Raw genomic sequence first — 18,388 nt, forward strand, 5'->3', positions numbered from 1 at the left:
CACGAACACACACTCAAAGCGCACTCACACGGACGCGTGCCGTATCAACTGGGTTTCTGTGTCGCCAACATGTGGGCGGTAAACGCGGCTGGCGGGGCGGGGCGGGGCGGGGCGGGGCTGTCACGCTGCTGAGGACGGCGTTCGGACATAAGTGCAGCATCGTGCCCCCGCCACGCCCCGCCGCGCCCCGCCATCAATGCGGATTAGGGGGTGGGTGGGAAGCACGGCACGGCAAGGCACGGCATTCCGAGGAGCGAGGCGACTCGAAGATGACAATCATTATGTTCACCGCGCTCGGGCTTTACTGACTCGCGGATATTTCTTCTCACACGGCGGGGGGAGGAGGGGGGAGGGGCACCTGACTTGGGTGAGTGGGCAGTATTGTCTACTGTACACGCCGGGATAATCATGCTCGTACACTGAAGTATTCTGAAATATTGTAATTGTTGACATTGTTTAGGGATATCCTTGATATTTGGAGGAGCTAAGGAATATTCACCAGTACTCAATCCAGGACTTAGATATTCAACGGTTTTCGCCAAGAGTTCTGTCCGCACTGGCGTTCACGACTGTGGACATGACGCGAGACAGGTGCCCAGGGCACCGTGCCCCGCCGGCCCGTCGTTGGCACCGCCCTGCAGGCCTGCACAGTGTGCACACCGCGCCGGCCTCGTCACGACTCGCAGTGCCTTCCCTTTCTACGGTGGGGCGGGGCGGGGCGGCAGTGATTAGCAGGGCGCGAGCAAGCACTGCGCTCGGCACCGTGCCCTTGCCTCCCCCGCCAGATGCCCCATTTATTCCGATTCGCAACCTTTCACGAGATCCATTGCCGATCCGATGCAGCCCGCCCCGCCAGCCCTCGCTGCAGGCTGCGATACGATCCGCCACGACGTCGTCCTTTCCTTTCTCCCCGACAAAGTGTTGTCGCGTCGCCGGGATGACGATGACGTCTGGGCGCTTCGCGGCTTCGCGGGCTGCCGAAGCCCGGGTTTCGCTCTCGCCGTCGTGGCCTTATTCGGCCGGCTCGGCTCTCAGTCCGACGCCCAGCGGGGGGCGGGGCGACCTGGGGGCGACGCGACACATCCCGATGGAGCAGTAAAACGGGCAGGGCGTGTCGTGATAGCCGCCCAGCGCAGGGCCAGCCCGCCAGGAGTCATCGTTGTCCCGCTCGGAGATCAGAGGGCCGGGCGATGATTCCACGATCGCCCCGTCACGGAAGCTAAGTTATCGGTGGGTCTCCGGTGTGCCAGATAGTCTCTCAGGAAGGGTCCGCGGGAATTTCTTTTCGGCTCTCCTGACGCATGCGCTGCCGCCATGGTGGTGTGCCCGTCCAGGATGGTGTCAAAGGTCAGTCGGCTTTAATTCCGAGGCCCTGATTACTGCCTCGGTCTGCTCGGCCCCGTGACTCATGGCTCGGCCACTCTGGTGCCAAGTTTGGCGTGCGCTGCCATGCAGGCCGCTCCTCCCTGAGTCTCGGGGCGACCGGAGGAAAGCCCTCTAAGTACACAGTAGTGGCCGGCCGGCCGCCAGCTCGGCCTGACCGCACCGCGCACCGCGGGCCGCATGCGGCACAAACATGTGTGTCAAACCGCAATCACATGGAATACAGACTAGCGGGACGCGGACCCTTGACGTCGAGCGGGGTCAAGCGAGCCTCGCGGCGGTATGACCTATCAGGACCGGCCGGCAGGATGGCAGAATCGCTTCCCGCCCGCGGCCCGCCCCGCCAGCGCCAGAGGGAACCGCGAACCGGGGCAGGCTGGGCACGATCACCCCTGTGTGTGCGTCCGCGAAACGGTTCCACGATCCGGCCAAAGCAGCTACTCATAGGTGTGCGTGCGGGGTGTTAGTTTTCCGACGCCGGGGAGGTTCCGCGTGGAGGTGGCGGCGGAGGCCGTGTGGGTGGACGGACGGCGTGGCCGGCGTGGCGGTCGACGGCGTGCTCCCACGCCATTGGCTGCGACGGCCGGCCTAGCGGCGTGGCCGAGGTGCTTGGCCGTGCACTAGAGCGATGCACTGCTCCGGGAAATTTACATGCCGAATAATTGATTCCCGGCGTTTTATTAGTGGCCGCACGGCGCGGTAACCGCGCGTCCCACACGCGCGCCGCGCACGCCGCGCACGCCGTGAGAGCCAAGACGGGCGAGAGGCTGACCGCGAGTGGGCGCGGCGGGGTGGACGTCCGCGCCCAGGGCCGCATGCACGGGAGGGTCTCTCATGCACCGGCCAGTCCTCGCTGTCTCTCTCGCTGGGTGCCCCGCAGGGGTTGCGACAGAGACAGAGCGGCCAAGCACTTGTTCGGAATCGGCCCGGTCCCCACGTGTCTATCGACAATCTCAATCCCTGAGCCAGCAGCCTTTACTCGGAGGGCTGGCCCCTCATTAAAACTGCACACATGCCGGGCAAGTCAATGAGGCCTGGGCAACTTGCTGCCGGGCGCTGCCTGCCATGCTGCGCAGAAAACGCTCCCAGGAAGACGGTCCGGCCGGGCGGGGCGGGGCGGGGCGGGGCGGGGCGGGGCGGGGCGGGGCGGGGCGCAGAATGTAGAGGCTACTTTGTATTGCAGCAGTCCGATCATTTTCCACCCGGCAGACTGGAGGGCGGCTCCCTGCCATAGAGGAAGGCAATTTTCTTTTGTCTCTTTTTTCGCTTCACATTGCATACTGATCGTCGCTGCCCGTTGCTTATGAAAGTCACCGATTCAACGTTTGAGACGCTGGCTTTTGCACATATGTACCATAAAAATAATAATTTTGTTTTGAGTTGCGTGGACGTCCCTCATTCCTGTTTTGTCCCGCGATTTTCCCAGGAGACAGCCAACCAATACCTGTATCAACACACCCACCCGAGGGGCTGACGGTCCTCTGAATAAAAAACAAATCTCACGCACCCCCCCCCCTTCCTCTCTCCTATCGTCCATTGTGCGTTTGCAAAGGTCAATGCTCCAGCGAATGCAGTACCCTGATGGGAATTTATGGACGACTTTGGATGTCGTATTCTTGACGTCCAGGGACATCCAGGATGTTCCAATGACATCCACGGATATCCGGAATGTTTCATTCTGGAAGTCCCTGGATGTCAGCTCCTCACATCCAAACAGGTCCAACCACATCCACCGACATCCAAGCGACATCCAAACGTCATCCATTCACATCCAACGACGTTCCCTGACAGCCCAGCCACATCCATTCAGATCCACCGACATCCATATCCAGTAACGACCTCCACTGTCATCCGTTTGCATCCACCTGCATCCATTCTCATCCATCGGCATCCATCGACATCCATTCACATCCAAATCACATCCATCGTCATCCATTCACATCCTCTCTCATCCAATCACATCCAAATGACACCCATTCTCATCCATCGACATCCGTTCACATCCAAATGACATCCATTCTCTTCACACATCATCCATTTACCTCCATATGACATCCATTCTCATCCATCGTCATCCATTCACATCCAAACGACATCCGTGCTCTTCCACCTACATCCATTAACATCCAAAAGACATCCATTCTCATCCAAAGACATCCAATTGACATCCATTCTCATCCACCGTCATCCATTATCATCCATATGACATCCATTCTCATCCACCAACATCCACTCACATCCAAATGACATCCATTCTCATACACCGTCATCCATCATTAACGTCCATATGACGCCTAATCTCATCCATCGTCATCCATTAGCTTCCATATGACATCCATTCTTGTCCATCGACATCCATTCACATCCAAATGGTCCTGTGGAGGAGCTCCCAAAGGAAGTTTCTAAACCTAAACGACCGTTGGGCGCAAAGGCCGAAAGGACCAAGTATGGTGAATGATCGCAAAAATGTCCTACAGCCTACTTAAAACATCAACCAACACTGTAACCGAGAACGAACAACGGAACGTTGAGCACAGCGCCATCTGGCGGCGGCTCCATGAACCTCATCCTCACACTACGAATGTTCGGGCGCTCACATCACCGACATACATTCTCAACGACCGTCATCCATTTACATCCATCGTCACCCACATGCATCCAAATGCCATCTCTTTGCATCCCAGCAACAACCAGGCACATCCAAGCGACATCCATTCAGATCCAAGTGACTTCTATTCGAATCCAAGTGACTTCCATTCACATCCATCGCCATCCACTCACATCCAAACGACATCCCTACTATTACAGTCACATCCATTCACATCCAAATGACATCCATTTTCATCCATTCACATCCAAATGACATCCATTCACATCCATTCTCATCCATTCACATCCAAATGACATCCATTCACATCCATTCTCATCCATTCACATCCAAATGACATCCATTCACATCCATTCTCATCCATTCACATCCAAATGACATCCATTCACATCCATTCTCATCCATTCACATCCAAATGACATCCATTCACATCCATTCTCATCCATTCACATCCAAATGACATCCATTCACATCCATTCTCATCCATTCACATCCAAATGACATCCATTCACATCCAAATGGCATCCAAGTGACATGGATGTTATTTGGATGAGAATGGGTGTCATTTGGATAAAAAGGGATGACGGTGGATAAAATTGGATGTCATTTGGGTATGAATGGAGGTAAATGGATGTCATTTGGATGTGAATGGATGAAAATGGATGTCATTTGGATGTGAATGGATGTGAATGGATGAAAATGGATGTCATTTGGATGTGAATGGATGACAATGGATGTAAATGGATGTCATTTGGATGTGAATGGATGTCAATGGATGTCAATGGATGTCATTTGGAAGTGAATGGATTAAAATGGATGTCATTTGGATGTGAATGGATGTCATTTGGATGTGAATGGATGACAATTGATGTGAATAGATGTCTTTTGGATGTGAATGGATGTCATTCGGATCGAATAGAGGTCATTTGGATGTGAATGGAGGTCATTTGGATGTGAATGGACGAAAATGGATGTGATTTGGATGTGAATGGATGTAAATGGATAAAAATGGATGTCATTTGGATGTGAATGTTTGTCGTTTGGATGTGAATGGATGATGGTGGATGGGAATGGATGTCAGGTTTTTGGTCGTGGCTGGATGTCGGTGGATGCAAAAGGATGTCGTTTGGAAGTAAAGCCCATTGACTTAAATGGATGTCGTTGGAGACGAGCGGATGTCCCACGGAAGTCAGTGGATATCCTTGGACGTTTGTGGATGTGGCTGGGAAGGCAGTGGATGTCGTTGGATGAGGTTGGATGAGATTGGATGTGGCTGCGTAGTAGGTGGATGTCGTTGGACGTAAGTGGAAGTCGTCTGGAAGTTGGTGGAAGTCATTGGACGTGCGTGGATGTGGATGAGTAGACAGTGGATGTCGTTGGATGAGAATGGATGTGGCAGGGAAGGTGTGGATGTGGATGGACGTGAGTGGATGTCACTCGGAAGTCAGTGGATGTCTTTGGACGTGTGTGGATGTGGTAAGGAAGCTAGTGGATGTCCATGGACGAGAATGGATGTGGCCGGGAGGTGGGCGGATGTCGTTGGACGTGAGTGGATGTCGCCCGGAAGTCAGTGGAGATGTATGGACGAGTATGGATGTGACTGGATGTCAGTGGATGAAAATGGAGGGAAATGGATGAATTTGGATGTCTATGGAAGAAAATGGACGACTTTGGATGTGAAATCCGATCTCCAACCACATCCAAGTTCTACCAGGGTAACGCGCCTCACACCTGCGCAGCAACACAAAACACCTGCCTCCTTCCTCCTCCTCCCTCTTCTCTTTCTTCTTCTCCCCTCTCCTTCTGCCATTCTGCTCTCTCGCTTCATTTCACTTTTCTACAGCGTGCAAGTTTGAGCCACTTATCAGTGGTGCTGCTCGCAGTGGCCCCCAGGCCCTGCATTCTGCATGGCGTACCCAAGGCAACTCTACAAACTCAAGTGTGTACATGGTACACTCCACCTGGAGTGTACATGCATGTACACTTCACCCTGGAGTGTACTTGGCATGTACACTTCACCCTGGAGTGTACTTGGCATGTACACTTCACCCTGGAGTGTACTTGGCATGTACACTTCACCCTGAAGTGTACTTGGCATGTACACTCCAGGTTGGCGTGTACTTGCCAAGTCCATGCCAGGTGGCTCATACCTGCAGCAGGGAGCCAGCAACAGTGTACCTGAAGGTACACGCCACCGTGGAGTGTACATGCCAAGTACACTTCAGGTTGAAGTGTACATGCATGTACACTCCAGGTGGAGTGTACTATGTACACAGTTGAGTTTGTAGGGAAGGCGACCGACGCCCCGACGCCCCCGCACTCCGTTTTCTTCTTTTTCGCGGCTGGGGGCATTCTGCACGGCACGCCGGGGAAGGCAGGCAGGCAGGCGAACGATTCAGAAGAGTCGGTTCGTCGCTCTGTCTCTCTCGCACTCATGGTGCTCTCCATAGGGGTGCGAGAGAGACAGAGCGACAAACCGCTCCTCGGAATCGCTCGCCAGCAGGATGAAGGCGTTGCGTTCCAGTTGGAAAGCTCTGCCGCTCGGCCCCGTCCCGTCAGCATCCCGGAGCGAAGCCGGAGCGAAGCCAGAGCCAAGCCGGAGCGACGGACAGGAACGGAAGGACGGGCGGGCGCGATCAGTGCGATCAGTGCTGCCTCGGCGGAGACGCTCGGCGGCACCCGGACCGCCCGGACCGAGCTGCCAGCCTGCTGGCAGCCTGGCACTCGCCGCTCCAATTTATGGAATGGAATGGGTCATGGGTCATTCTGCATAATTACTGAAGTCGCCGCGCCGCCGCGACCCGCAATCCGAGACCGCGCCTCCGCGACGGGGCATCGGCAGGGCAGCACCGTCGTCGTGACGGCCACGGCCTCGGTCACCGCCTCGGCCACAGCTTCGGCCAGCTTGGGCCTCAGCCTCGGCCACAGCTTCGGCCACAGCTTCGGTCACAGCCTCGGACACAGCTTCGCTCACAGCTTCGGTCACAGCTTCGGTCACAGCTTCGGCCACAGCTTCGGTCACAGCCTCGGACACAGCTTCGGTCACAGCTTCGGTCACAGCTTCGGCCACAGCTTCGGTCACAGCCTCGGCCACAGCTTCGGCCACAGCTTCGGTCACAGCCTCGGACACAGCTTCGCTCACAGCTTCGGTCACAGCTTCGGTCACAGCTTCGGCCACGGCCTCGGCCACAGCTTGGGCCTCAGCCTCGGCCGCTTTGGCCTGGGCCTCAGCCACACACAGCTCCGGTCACAGCTTTCGGTCACAGCTTCGGTCACAGCTTCGGTCACAGCTTCGGTCTCAGCCGTGGTCACAGCTTCGGACACAGCTTCGGCCACAGCCTCGGCCACAGCGGCGGCGGTGTGCCAGACACGGACATCACTATGGACACGGCTTGACCTCCAACAAGTCCTGAAACACGGTCCCAATCAAACGCACGAGGGCACCGCCGGGTTCCTCGTTGGAAGGGCAATCCATTGGTGCCCTCATGCGCTTGATTCGCGTCCCATGGAGGCATTCGAGAGCTCTGCAATCCAGAGTCCGCCAGAGTCCCTCTCCCGGCCGTCCGGCTCTCTGTGCGTCGCTGCGTCGTGTAAGACCTAGAGCCCTCCAGCTCGCGGCGCTGCGTGTTGCTCCGGGCAACGAGCAGCCTCTGGAGCAACAGCGTCCGGCAGGAATGGCCGAATTCCGCAGCCCGGCAGGCTGCCCGCCGGACGACGACGGCAGGACGCTCCGGCCGAACAATACAATTGGCGTGCGCGAGGCTGCGGGGCTTGCAGGACTCGCAGGTTGCAGCGAATTTATACATGGATCCATGAGCTGAGCGGGCGGGGGTGACGCTGCAGGCTGATGCTCTCGTCGCTCCGTCTCTCTCGCACCCCCACGGGACGCCCCATGAGTGCGAGAGAGACGGCGCGACGACGGCGGTCATTCCCCGCGCGCGCGACGTCCCGCCGTAATGAAGGCAGTGGAGGCGCGTCCCGCCGCGTCTCGCCGCGTGCCAATACGCGATTACGGAGCGGGGAATAAACACCGCCTGCGTCGCTCCGTCTCTCTCGCACTCACGGGGCGCTCCGTGAGGGCGCGCGAGAGAGACCGCGCAGAGAGAAGCACTGACCAGAGTGCGCTTTCGCGTGCCGCAGAGCTGCAACATGGTTGCGCGGCGTCGATGCGCTCGATATGTTATTCGCAGAAGAAACGAAATGAGAAGAAAGAAAGGAGTTGGTTATTCGCAGGCGGCTTGTTTGCAGCAGGGTGGTGCCGCCGTTCTGTTGTTGCCATACAGTACACTCGGCTTTCTTCTTCATTATTCCGGCCGTGCTTCCCGTTGCCCCGACGCCCCAACCGGGCCCACCACGCCCCGCCCCGACCCGCCACGCCCCGCCACGCCCAAACCGCGAAGAACAAAAAGGCACACGTGCCCGACACCCACCGCCGCCTTGGCCGCCTCGGTCCGCGGTGTCGTGGCCGCCGCCCCGTTGTCACCGCCTTCTACCAGCAAAACGGCCGTGTCCGCCGCCAGTGTAGGTAGCCTTTAGCCGTGCAGGGCGCTGTGCAGCGCTGCAGCGCATGTCGCGCTCCACACATGGAGATGTCCCTGGGGAAGGGCAGGGCGGCCGGCAGGCAGGGCCGGCAGGGCGCGGACTGACTCACAGTGGGCCAGGAGACCGGTGGAGGCGGACAAAACTCCAGACGCGTTTTGAGCTCCAGAGTCGCTAAACGGGACTAGGACTGAACGTGTGACCCCCACCAACGGATTCCTCGTTCGGTGGGCAATCCGATGTGGTCACACGTTCGGTTCGAGTCCCATTTAGCGACTCTGGAGCTCAAAACGCGTCTAGAGTTTTGTCCGCCTCCACCGGTCTTCTGGCCCACTGTGTGACTGCGGACTTACAGTGTACAGCAGTCAGGGCGAGTCAGGGCATGCAAACTGCGCTGCTACCATTGTTGCTGTGTGACTGCTCTTGCAGTGCTCTTGCACGGGAACACGCCGCGGCCGTCCGCGGCAGGCATGAGGTAGGGCCGGCCGGCTTGCTTGCGCTACGAGGAAAGGGCCCGGCGAAACCACAAGGCTGTGTACGGTTGGCTGCCAGCCTCGCCTGCCTGCCTGCCTGCCTGCCTGTCTGCCCTGGCAGCAGGCTGACCGGAAGCCGTCGGAAGCGGCGTTCGCGCGAAGCAGGGCTCGCATACATTTCAGGATCCTTCAACTACATTTAACGGGAATGCGGCAGATAACATGTATTTTCTCCCCATTTCTTTTCGCCGCGCGCTATGCGGCGCTGTGCGCGCCTCGCCTCCCGACTGCCTCCCGATGCGCCGTTCGCTGGTACACTTTCGGTCCGGATCTCGCTCGACGCGAAGAAGACGCCAACGCTGCGGGGGTACTTTGCATAGCCACCAAGGCATGCCGTTGCAAAAAAGACAGAAAACGACTTCCGTGAGCACAATCTCTGGCCGCATCCAGAGAGGACAGCGACGGACAGCGTCGTCCAGCAGCGTCCAGAGACAACGAGGCGGGTCGTCGCGGCGTCGTCGCGCTCCGCGTCGCGATGGGGTCCACTTCCCGCCCCGCCGCCGGAGTTGCCCGCCCCGCGGCGGATCCAGGGGTGGGGATGGGGGTGGGGGTGGGGAAGGAAATGGATTAATTGCCTCCTACCCTTGGCCAGGCAAAAGACACATACCCTAAAAGGTGGGTCCTTGTCGTTAGAGTCACTCTTTATCACTACTACCAAAAACTCTGGAGCAGCCCAGCGTATATTCATTGTGGAAATGAAATACTCTTGCTACCGTCCAGAGTATCTCTACGGACCAGATGACTCGTCTCAGGGTGCACTAAGTGCACCCTGGTCCTCACCTCGAGCTTCCATTTCCGCGCCGCGAGGCAGGCACACTAGGATCGCGGCTCTGCGACGCGGCGGCCGCCAGCTTGCTGGCCAGCCTCCACGCAAAGAAGCGAGGCAGCGAAGCCGCCGCGACAACTACCCTAGACTGGGCAGGGCCGGCGGGGCCGGTCCGCCGTTCGCCTGACAGAATGTCATTGACTGCCGAGTCCTCCCTCCCCCCTCCACTGCCAAACCGGACGGATGCCACGCTGGGCTGCCAGGAACGTCCAGGAACGTCCAGGAACGTCCAGGAACGTCCAGGAACAGGCTTATGGCAGCGAGCCGTTACCCCTCCCCGCTCTTCCCTCTGATATTCCCCGCTGCACTTTTGGGCCGTTTCTCGGCGGGATTGCAGTGTATTGCGGCGGCAGCGTTACCCTGGGCAGTGTGGCGGTGCGGGCGGGCCGCGCCAGACGGCCGGCACGGCCAGCACCCCGTGTCCGAGTACGGAGTACCCCGTGTGCGCTACCGTTAAGCGGTTGCGCCGCATTCCCTTCACGCGGCGTGGGCCATTCATTAAATAACCAGCGTGGCTGATTCCGAGCAGTCCTCCCGTCTCTCTCGCACTCACGGCGTCCCGTGAGGGAGCGGGAGACACAGAACGATGAACGCGGAGTCCGTCTGCAGCACCCGGACAGCCGTCAGGCGCACAGTGGGCCAGAAGACCGGTGGAGTTGGCCAAAATTCTAGACGTGTTTTCAGCTGCAGAGTCGCTAAATGAGCCTCGAACCGAACGTGTGACCCCACCAATGGATTGCTCTCCGAACGAGGAATCCATTGGTGGGTTCACATAGGGTCCCTAGGGTCACACGTACGGTTCGAGTCCCACTAAGCGACTCTGGAGCTCAAAACGCGTCTAGAGTTTTGGCCGCCTCCACCGGTCTTCTGGCCCACTGTGAGGCGTTTGCTTTGCCGGGGCGCCGTCGAGAAGGGCTCCGCCGTGAACCCGCAGAAGGCGAGGAGCTCCGCCGTGCCACCGGGCGAGCGAAAGGGGAAGGGGCGGCGGGGAAGGCGAGGCTTGGCAGGCTTAACGGTGCCGCCGTGTAACTTATACGTGGTCACCGGTGCGATGCGGCTGGCGCGGCGAGGCTGGCGCGGTCCGCGGCACAGCAGGCCCTCGGCGAGGCTAGGGAATCTGCCGCCATTCATTGCCGTTGCCATCGCGGCACCGCGGCGCACAGTGGGCCAGAAGACCGGCGGAGGCGGCCAAAACGCCAGACGCGTTTGGAGCTCCGGAGTCACTAAATGTGACTCGAACCGAACGTGTGACCCCACCAATGGATTCCTCGTTCGGAGAGCAATCCATTGGTGGGGTCACACGTTCGGTTCGAGTACTGTTTAGCTACTCTGGAGCTCAAAACGCGTCTAGGGTTTTGGCCGCCTCCACCGGTCTTCTGGCCCACTGTGCGGCGGGGAGGATCATGGCCGTCATGGCGTCGGCGGCATCACGGGCCCAAATGTGCGAGTCACTCGTTGCGGGCCCGGCGGCCGGGCCCCGCGGGCTGATTCCGAACACGGCTCCCGTCGCTCTGTCCCTGTCGCACTCGTGGGGCGGCCCGTCGGGGTGCGAGAGAGGCGCGCGACGAAGTGCTGTTTCGGAAAGAGTCTGCTGCCGAGGTGAGGTGGTTGGACCTGTTGCCTGGCGGCGCTGGCGCTGCTGCGGTGCTCGCGGTGCCACATACAGGTGGGTTCCTTGACACTGCGCACCACGCCGAGCCACGCCGAGCGACGCCGAGGCACCGAGCGATGCTTATCGCCAACAAAGTCGTTCTGGTCTATCTCCTCTCCGCCATCGCGGCGTTCCTGGCGGCGGAGGCGCCACTGATTCCGAGAGTCGTTTTCGTCGCCCTGCCTCTCTCTCGCGCGCGCAGCTGTACGGGGTGCGCCCGGAGTGTGAGAGAGAGACAGAGCACCGTGGGCCGCCACCACACGCCCGCATGGCACACACGCCCGCCGGGCAAGCGAGAAAGAAAGACCGCCACTATTCCAGAGCGTTCCGCGCTAAACAGGAGCGCGAAAAATCGAAAGCAGGATGTGCCCTGCAGGCTGCAGGCCGCAGCTGACACGCATGTGTGCGTCATAGAGGCTAGCGAAAGGGGATGGGGTGGGGGGTAAATGTGGGAAAGCTGATAGGCTGGACGCGGGCCTCGCCGTGGCTTCGCCGCTGCGTTGCCGAAGGACAAATAGTGCACTTGGCAGCCGCTCGGCGCTGTGCCGCGCTGCGCCGCTCTGTGCTGCTGGCGCTACCACACCGCGAGCACAGGCTGCACAGACTGCACGGGCTCAGGCTCTGGGAGAAAGTGCTTTGTGCGCGGTGCGGCGGCGCTGGCTCGCTCTGCCCTCGGTCGAGTCCGCGCTCTGCCTTTCGTACGGCGGGGCGGGGGCAGTTCGGGGAGCCTCTCGCACTCGGGTCGCGAGTCGCGTTCGCACCTCCGGAGTGCGTGTGCCTGGAGACGCTGGGACGCTGGGACCACCACGGCTGGGAAAAAGAAGGAAGAAGCGCGCCGAGGCCGCCGCACAGTGGGCCAGAAGACCGGAGGGGGTGGCGAAAATTCTGGACGCGTTTTGAGCTCCAGAGTCGCTAAACAGGCCTCGAACCGATCGTGTGACCCCACCAATGAATTGCTCGTTTGGAGAGCAATCCATTGGTGGGGTCACACGTTCGGTTCGAGTCCTGTTTAGCTACTCTGGAGCTCAAAACGCGTCTAGAAGTTTTTCCGCCCGCCTTTTGGCCCACTGTGCGCCGGAGGGGACAGCCAGGACCGCGAGGACCGCGTCGTCGTGTGCCCCTGCGCCCCTTTCGTCCCGCCGTGGGATCGCTGCGCCGCGCCGCGCCACGCCGTGCCTCGCCGCCAAGGCTAAGGTCGCGGTCTCGGTCTCGCGGTCCACGCCGCGGACGCGGACCCGTCCGGCCGGTACGGCGTACCCGCGGCATGGCGTGGCACGGCGCCCCCTCCTCCACCTATGCAGCGCGGCCGGCACGGCGCGCTATGTAGGCCAGCCCAGCCGGCCCAGCCGCGGCGTGCCGTACGAACGCTGCAGCACCGCGAGCACCGCGAGCATCGCCATACTCGCCGCGCGCATTTATTTTGGACGCGGTCGAGAAGGGCCCGAGGCTGGAGGAGGCTGATTCCGAACAGCGCGCTTTCGTCGCCCTGTCTCTCTCGCACTCGTGGGGCCTCCCTCCAGGAGTGCGAGACAGTAGTCAACCCACCCGGCAACAAGAAGTAGTTCATCACAATGCACTAAAATCATTTCAAATTCAAAAACAAATTCATTGAATTTTCCCTAGATTTGCAGAACTTCAGCGATATTTCCGGTTATTTCCCCTTGGGTGAAGGGTGCGAACAAGGCGAGTCCTCCCCCCTCGCCGCGAGCCGAGCCGAGCCGCGCGGATGGATTCCATCATATTTCCAAGCGGGCAATGGCGCGTCGGCTGGCTGGCTGGCTGGGCGCGGTTGGCCCGGCCTAACGGAACCCGACGTTTCCAGGACGCCGTGAGTTTGGCCAGCTGTATCGCATCGCTTTGGAGTGGACGTATCCCTTGCACCTTGCATTCACGTCGGCCAGAGGCGGAGGCGGAGGCGGGCGCCACGCCGAGACTCCGAAAATAAAGTGGACGTCAACAACGGGCAGCCCGGCGAAGCCCGGCCATGGCCCGGCGGCATTGGACCCATTCCTATGCGGCGGCACACGCCGCGCCGACGTCGTCGACGTCCGCCTCGGTGCGTCCCTCCAGGAGCACGCCGGCGACGAGGGGCCGCGGCGGGGCGCGCTTCAATCTGAATATGAATGCGACGCGCGATGTGAGGAATCTGAATGTCGAGTCGAGGGCCGCCCTTTTCCCAGCGCGCCGCGCGGCGCAGTCGGGGCCTCGGGCCTCGCGAGGAGGAAACGATCGTCTCGACAATGGCGGCTCAGGATGGCCAGGGTGGCCGAGGCCTCCGCGAGGGCCTTCCCTCGCCGCGGCCTCGGCCTCGACCCCCGGGACCAGGACCGTACAGCGCACTACCGGGTGGGCCGCTTCGTGCTCCGAAATAGGGAATCCTGAAAGCCATTTCTGATCGAAGCACCGTGACAGTGTAATGACGGCTTTTATAAAATGGAATAAACCGGAGGCACACCGGAGGTGGTCCCTCGCGGCCGTAAACCACACCCGCGGGAATTACGAAACACCTTTTTACTTTTCCCGGCCGGCTCGCCGAAGTGCGCCGAGTATGTCAGCGCCAAGGCTTGTGACCTTTGACCCAGGCCATGGCGGCCATGCAGCGCGCCGAGCCCCGCCGGGTCGTCCGCCTGCGCACCTACAGCATTCCCGCGCGCCGTGCCGTAGTGCCATTCCCCCGCCCCGCCCCGCCCCGCCCCGCCCCGCCCCGCCGGGGTCTGGGGTCGCGGCTTCCCCCGCGGTTCAAACACGGCCGGCTGCCGAACGGTCCGCGTTTCCGCTGCATGCGCCGCCATGCATCGCCGTGCACGCCAAGCACGCCGTCAATGTATAAACAAACGACACGAGCGGCGTGGCGGTGTCGCGGTCGCGGCGTGGGTGGGGCTGCACTGCAGGGGGCCGGCCCCCTCGGCCCCGCCACTCCAGGCACTCCAGTGCGCCCGCCGCCGCCACGCCCACCGTCATCGCGCGGGGTGACGATCCTGGCATCCTGGCATCCTGGCGGACCCTGGCGGGGCGGCGCACACGGACCGACGGACCAACGGACACGGACGTAACAGCACGGTAACAGTCGAAAACTCCCCGCTGTCCGTCGGACTCCGTCCCAGCGGCCGGACGCCACCGCCCATTTCACAGTGAATATGAGAATCTGCCGAGTCAGGCCGGTTTCTCCGCGGCCGCGGGTGAAGCGGTGAGCGCGCGGGTGAGCGCATGGCGGCCCATGGGGACCCCCAACAGTGACGCTGCCATTTTTCATACTTTGCGCGGCAAAGCTGCAAAGGTCGACTCGGAGTGCGGCGGCCTGGCGGTCCCGGCGGCGGCCGCCCTGCAGTGCAGCAGCACGTTCTCGGCTTACCTGTCAGCGCCGCGGCGACCAGCAGCGACAGCAGCGCCGCCATCGGGGATGCCATCTCGTCGCTCTTCCTGTTCTTCTTCATGGCCAGGCCGTCATAATGGCATCACACTGCACTGCACCGCCACTGCACTCACACACGCACGCACTCTCACACACACGGGCAGGCTGGAATGCTTGCTTCTTCTGTTTTGGCAGGCTGTCCTGCCAGCAGAGGCGGCCGTGGGCTGGCTGGACGCTGGACGCGCTCAGGCTGGGCCGGTTCCAGCGCCGGATGCCAGGAATCTCGCTGGAGGAGGTGGCCGCCTGGCCACGGTCCTGCTGGAAGTCCTCCTGGACGAGGCGGCTGCGTTCACCGCGCTGGCCGACTGGGGGCGCGAAGGCCCTGCATGGCGGGGACCCCTGGAAGCACACCAAGACCAAGATCAGCCGACAGCAGGCAAGGAGTGCTGGATGACGCCCCGCCCCGCCCCGCCCCGCCCCGCCCCCCCGCCCCGCCCCGCCCCGCCCCGCCCCGCCCCCCCCCCGCCCCGCCCGCCCGCCCCGCCCCGCCCCGAGCTCTTGGTATGCCTGGCATTCAAATCCCCGCCGCGCCCCGGCCGTCCAGGTCAGCACGGCGGCATCGCGTAATTGGCGCTGCAGGACCATGTGGGGAGCACGGAGCACCGCGTCGACTGCAAGACTGCAAGTGCAAGAGGGCCTTCCGGGGCGCGGCCGGCCGAGACCGCCCGCCATAAAAGCGGGCGCGCTCGGCGGGGGCGGGGACAAGGAATAACAACTCATGACAGAGCGCGCGTGGCGGCATGGCGGCGGCTCATGACAGCCCCTCGCAGTGGATCATCGTAGAAAGCGACGGGGTCCTTTTTGTGCGGGGTTGGCGATGCGGTGCGCACCATCCCATGCGCACTTTCTGAAAGCGCAGAGCGCGCGCCGTGCTTGGGATTTCAAGCGAGAAAGCCCACCGCGCTCCGCGCCGCCCCCCGCACTCTAGTCGCGTAACGTGACCTAACCTGGCCGTGGATGGGCAACGGGCAGCGCGGCGGCGCACTCGGCGGACGCGAAGCAGTGCCTCGGCCACGCCATGGCCACGCCCCGCGCCCCGCGCCCGCGCGCACGGCCTAATTGCCAAAACGCGGGCCTGCGCGGCCGGCCGGCCGGCACGGTACGCCGCCCCGCGGGGTGCACCGATTAATTGGCACCGTTCGTTGGAGAGTTGAGGGTTCTGGTAATGAATTCGGGGGGAATCGGACCGTGATTCACGCACAAGCCAGCGTCGGTCTCGTCGGCGTCCTGGCCGCGGTCCGGCCGGGCCGCCACTGTAAAGGCCCAGCGGCGCCGCGGTGTGAGCCCTGCGCAGTGCCAACTCGCTTTCGAGGGGGAAAGCCTTCCAGGGTGCCGCCGTGCTGCCGCCGAGCGGCCGGGGGCTGCGCGAAGTGCGTGCCGATGATAGCGCGGCGATAGCTAGCGCGCCCTTCCCGCGGACCGCCGCCGCGGCCTGGGCCGGGCTGGCACTGCCGGGACCTAGCGGGACAGGCCGCCACGCCCCGCGGCATGCCTCCGCCACAACAGGTCCGCCGCGCGCGGCCTCGCCGTGGCGGTACAGGCCGTGCAGATGCACCACGGATGTGGACAGCGACGACGGAGTCAGACGGAGTGCCACCCCAGGCTGACCACGTCGCCGACGAGGACCTCTACCGGAGGCAGGTGACTCATTGTTGTTATGCCACATGCACGCGCCACGCCCCGCCCCGCCACGCCGCGCCGGCCGAGCGCCCTGACGTCACGGCGTAACTGTTCCGGGGGGCTCGGCGTCCCCGGCGGCCGCCCTGCGTGTTTGGGGCCTCGGTGGCCGTTTCCGGGCCGCTCCTCGTCTGCTCCGGGTGCTCGCCCTGCTCTCCGAGTGTCTCGACGAGTATCCGGGGAAAGGGCTAACGACGGCGTGCCTCCCCCCCCCCCTCCCTTCCCCCGACGCCCACGCTTTGAGCTTTGAGGCGCCCCGGCGGTGCATTGATTCTATCCCCTTTCTAGCGGCAGCCTTTTTCTTTTTTCCTCTCCGTGAACCGGAAAGCCCACAGAGGCACCGCACTCCATTCAGGCACCTGTTGGGCTTAGCGGCGCCGCGGTGCGCCGCGGTCGCCCAGAGGCCAGACCAGACCGGCCGGGCCGGCCGCCGGGACGGCGCGTCTAGGGTCGCCTTGAAAGGACGATTGTCGGCTGCGGTGGAGAGAGGGGAGGGGGCCGGACGACTGCTGGGACAGGTGCAATGGAAATCACTGTGCGCCGCCACGCCGCCGCCTTATTCTAAAAAATAAATAAACTAAAGCACTTGTTGACGTGAAAATGAAAACAATTCGGTTGTTGGCGGAGTACTCCTGAACGGCGGCCTGCTTGTCCGCCAGGAGGATTAGGCCCGGCCGGCCGAAAGCACACGGCCCGGTGGCCAGAGCCAGAGCCAGGCCGGCCAGGGCCAGGCCGGCGCCGAGGAGAAAGGAGAGTGACTCCCACACCGGGACTGCGCCCGCCGCCGCCCCGCCCCGCCACGCCCCGCCCCGCCACCTCGCCCCGCCCCGCCACACTCGCAGGACGTAATGAGAGCGACAGAGACGGCGTGCTCTCCAAACAAAACGGTCACGTGACGACGAGGACAGGGCGGCCAGGCTGGCCATGCCCCCGGTGCGTCTGAACAACGAACTTCCCTAATCATTTTCCACAAACGCAGTTATTTAGACTACTCGCAATAACTTATTTCAATGATCCGATCTTTGATTTTTGTGACGTTCAGTATGAAGTCGACACCGTGCTTGCGACTCCCGCCGTTTACCAGGTACGACGCGTGAAATTGCAGTACCTGGCTATGGATGGAGGGGGAAGATGGACTCACGCAGTTTTACTTACATCCGTCCCGACTCGACACTGCGCCGTCATTTTCTGGGAGGGCCATCGACCTCACTATTTTCAGGCGGAAAATAAATCGGTCCCTGTGTCGAGTAATTGAAGAAAGTCGGGAGGCGCATCCTGTGCGGTCCTCGCCGAGGTCCTCGCACCTCGTGCGGTAATCCTGCACACTGTAATGCCCCGCGTGATCCTGTCATCCGAGTGCGCCGTGCGCCGCGACAGCAGTGGCAGTGCGGTGACTGGCGAGAGGGGCGGGCCGCGGGTCGCAAGGGTCGCCGTCTGGCTGGTGACGGCCGAACCGTACACACACAGTACACCCGTTGCAGTAGGCGCTTTCGCGGGGACTTCCCGAAGAGGGCGGCGCGGCCCGCTACCGTCCGTTACGTTGCCCCGAACAGTGGATTTGCCAGAAGACCGGTGGAGACGCCCAAAATTCTAGACGCGTTTTGAGCTCCAGAGTCACTAAATGGGACTCGAACCGAAAGTGTGACCCCACCAATGAATGGCTCTCCGAACGTGGAATCCAATGGTGGGATCACACGATCGATTCGGCTCCCTTTTAGCTATTCTAGAGCTCAAAATGCGTCAAGAATTGTTGCGAAAC

General features: G+C 61.5%; 1 protein-coding gene across 1 annotated transcript in view; it reads right to left on the reverse strand.

The window, feature by feature from the left end:
• The window catches only part of LOC117646542 (proline-rich protein 36-like), a 36,600-nt gene that overhangs the window by 15,831 nt on the left and 2,381 nt on the right, over positions 1-18,388 (reverse strand). The window contains 1 exon segment of the mRNA XM_034387570.1: positions 14,893-15,291. Coding sequence (XP_034243461.1) covers positions 14,893-14,974 — 82 coding nt within the window. The 5' untranslated portion in view covers positions 14,975-15,291.

This window comes from Thrips palmi, unplaced genomic scaffold, assembly GCF_012932325.1.
Source record: "Thrips palmi isolate BJ-2018 unplaced genomic scaffold, TpBJ-2018v1 HiC_scaffold_19, whole genome shotgun sequence".
Classification (NCBI taxonomy): Eukaryota; Metazoa; Arthropoda; class Insecta; order Thysanoptera; family Thripidae; genus Thrips; species Thrips palmi.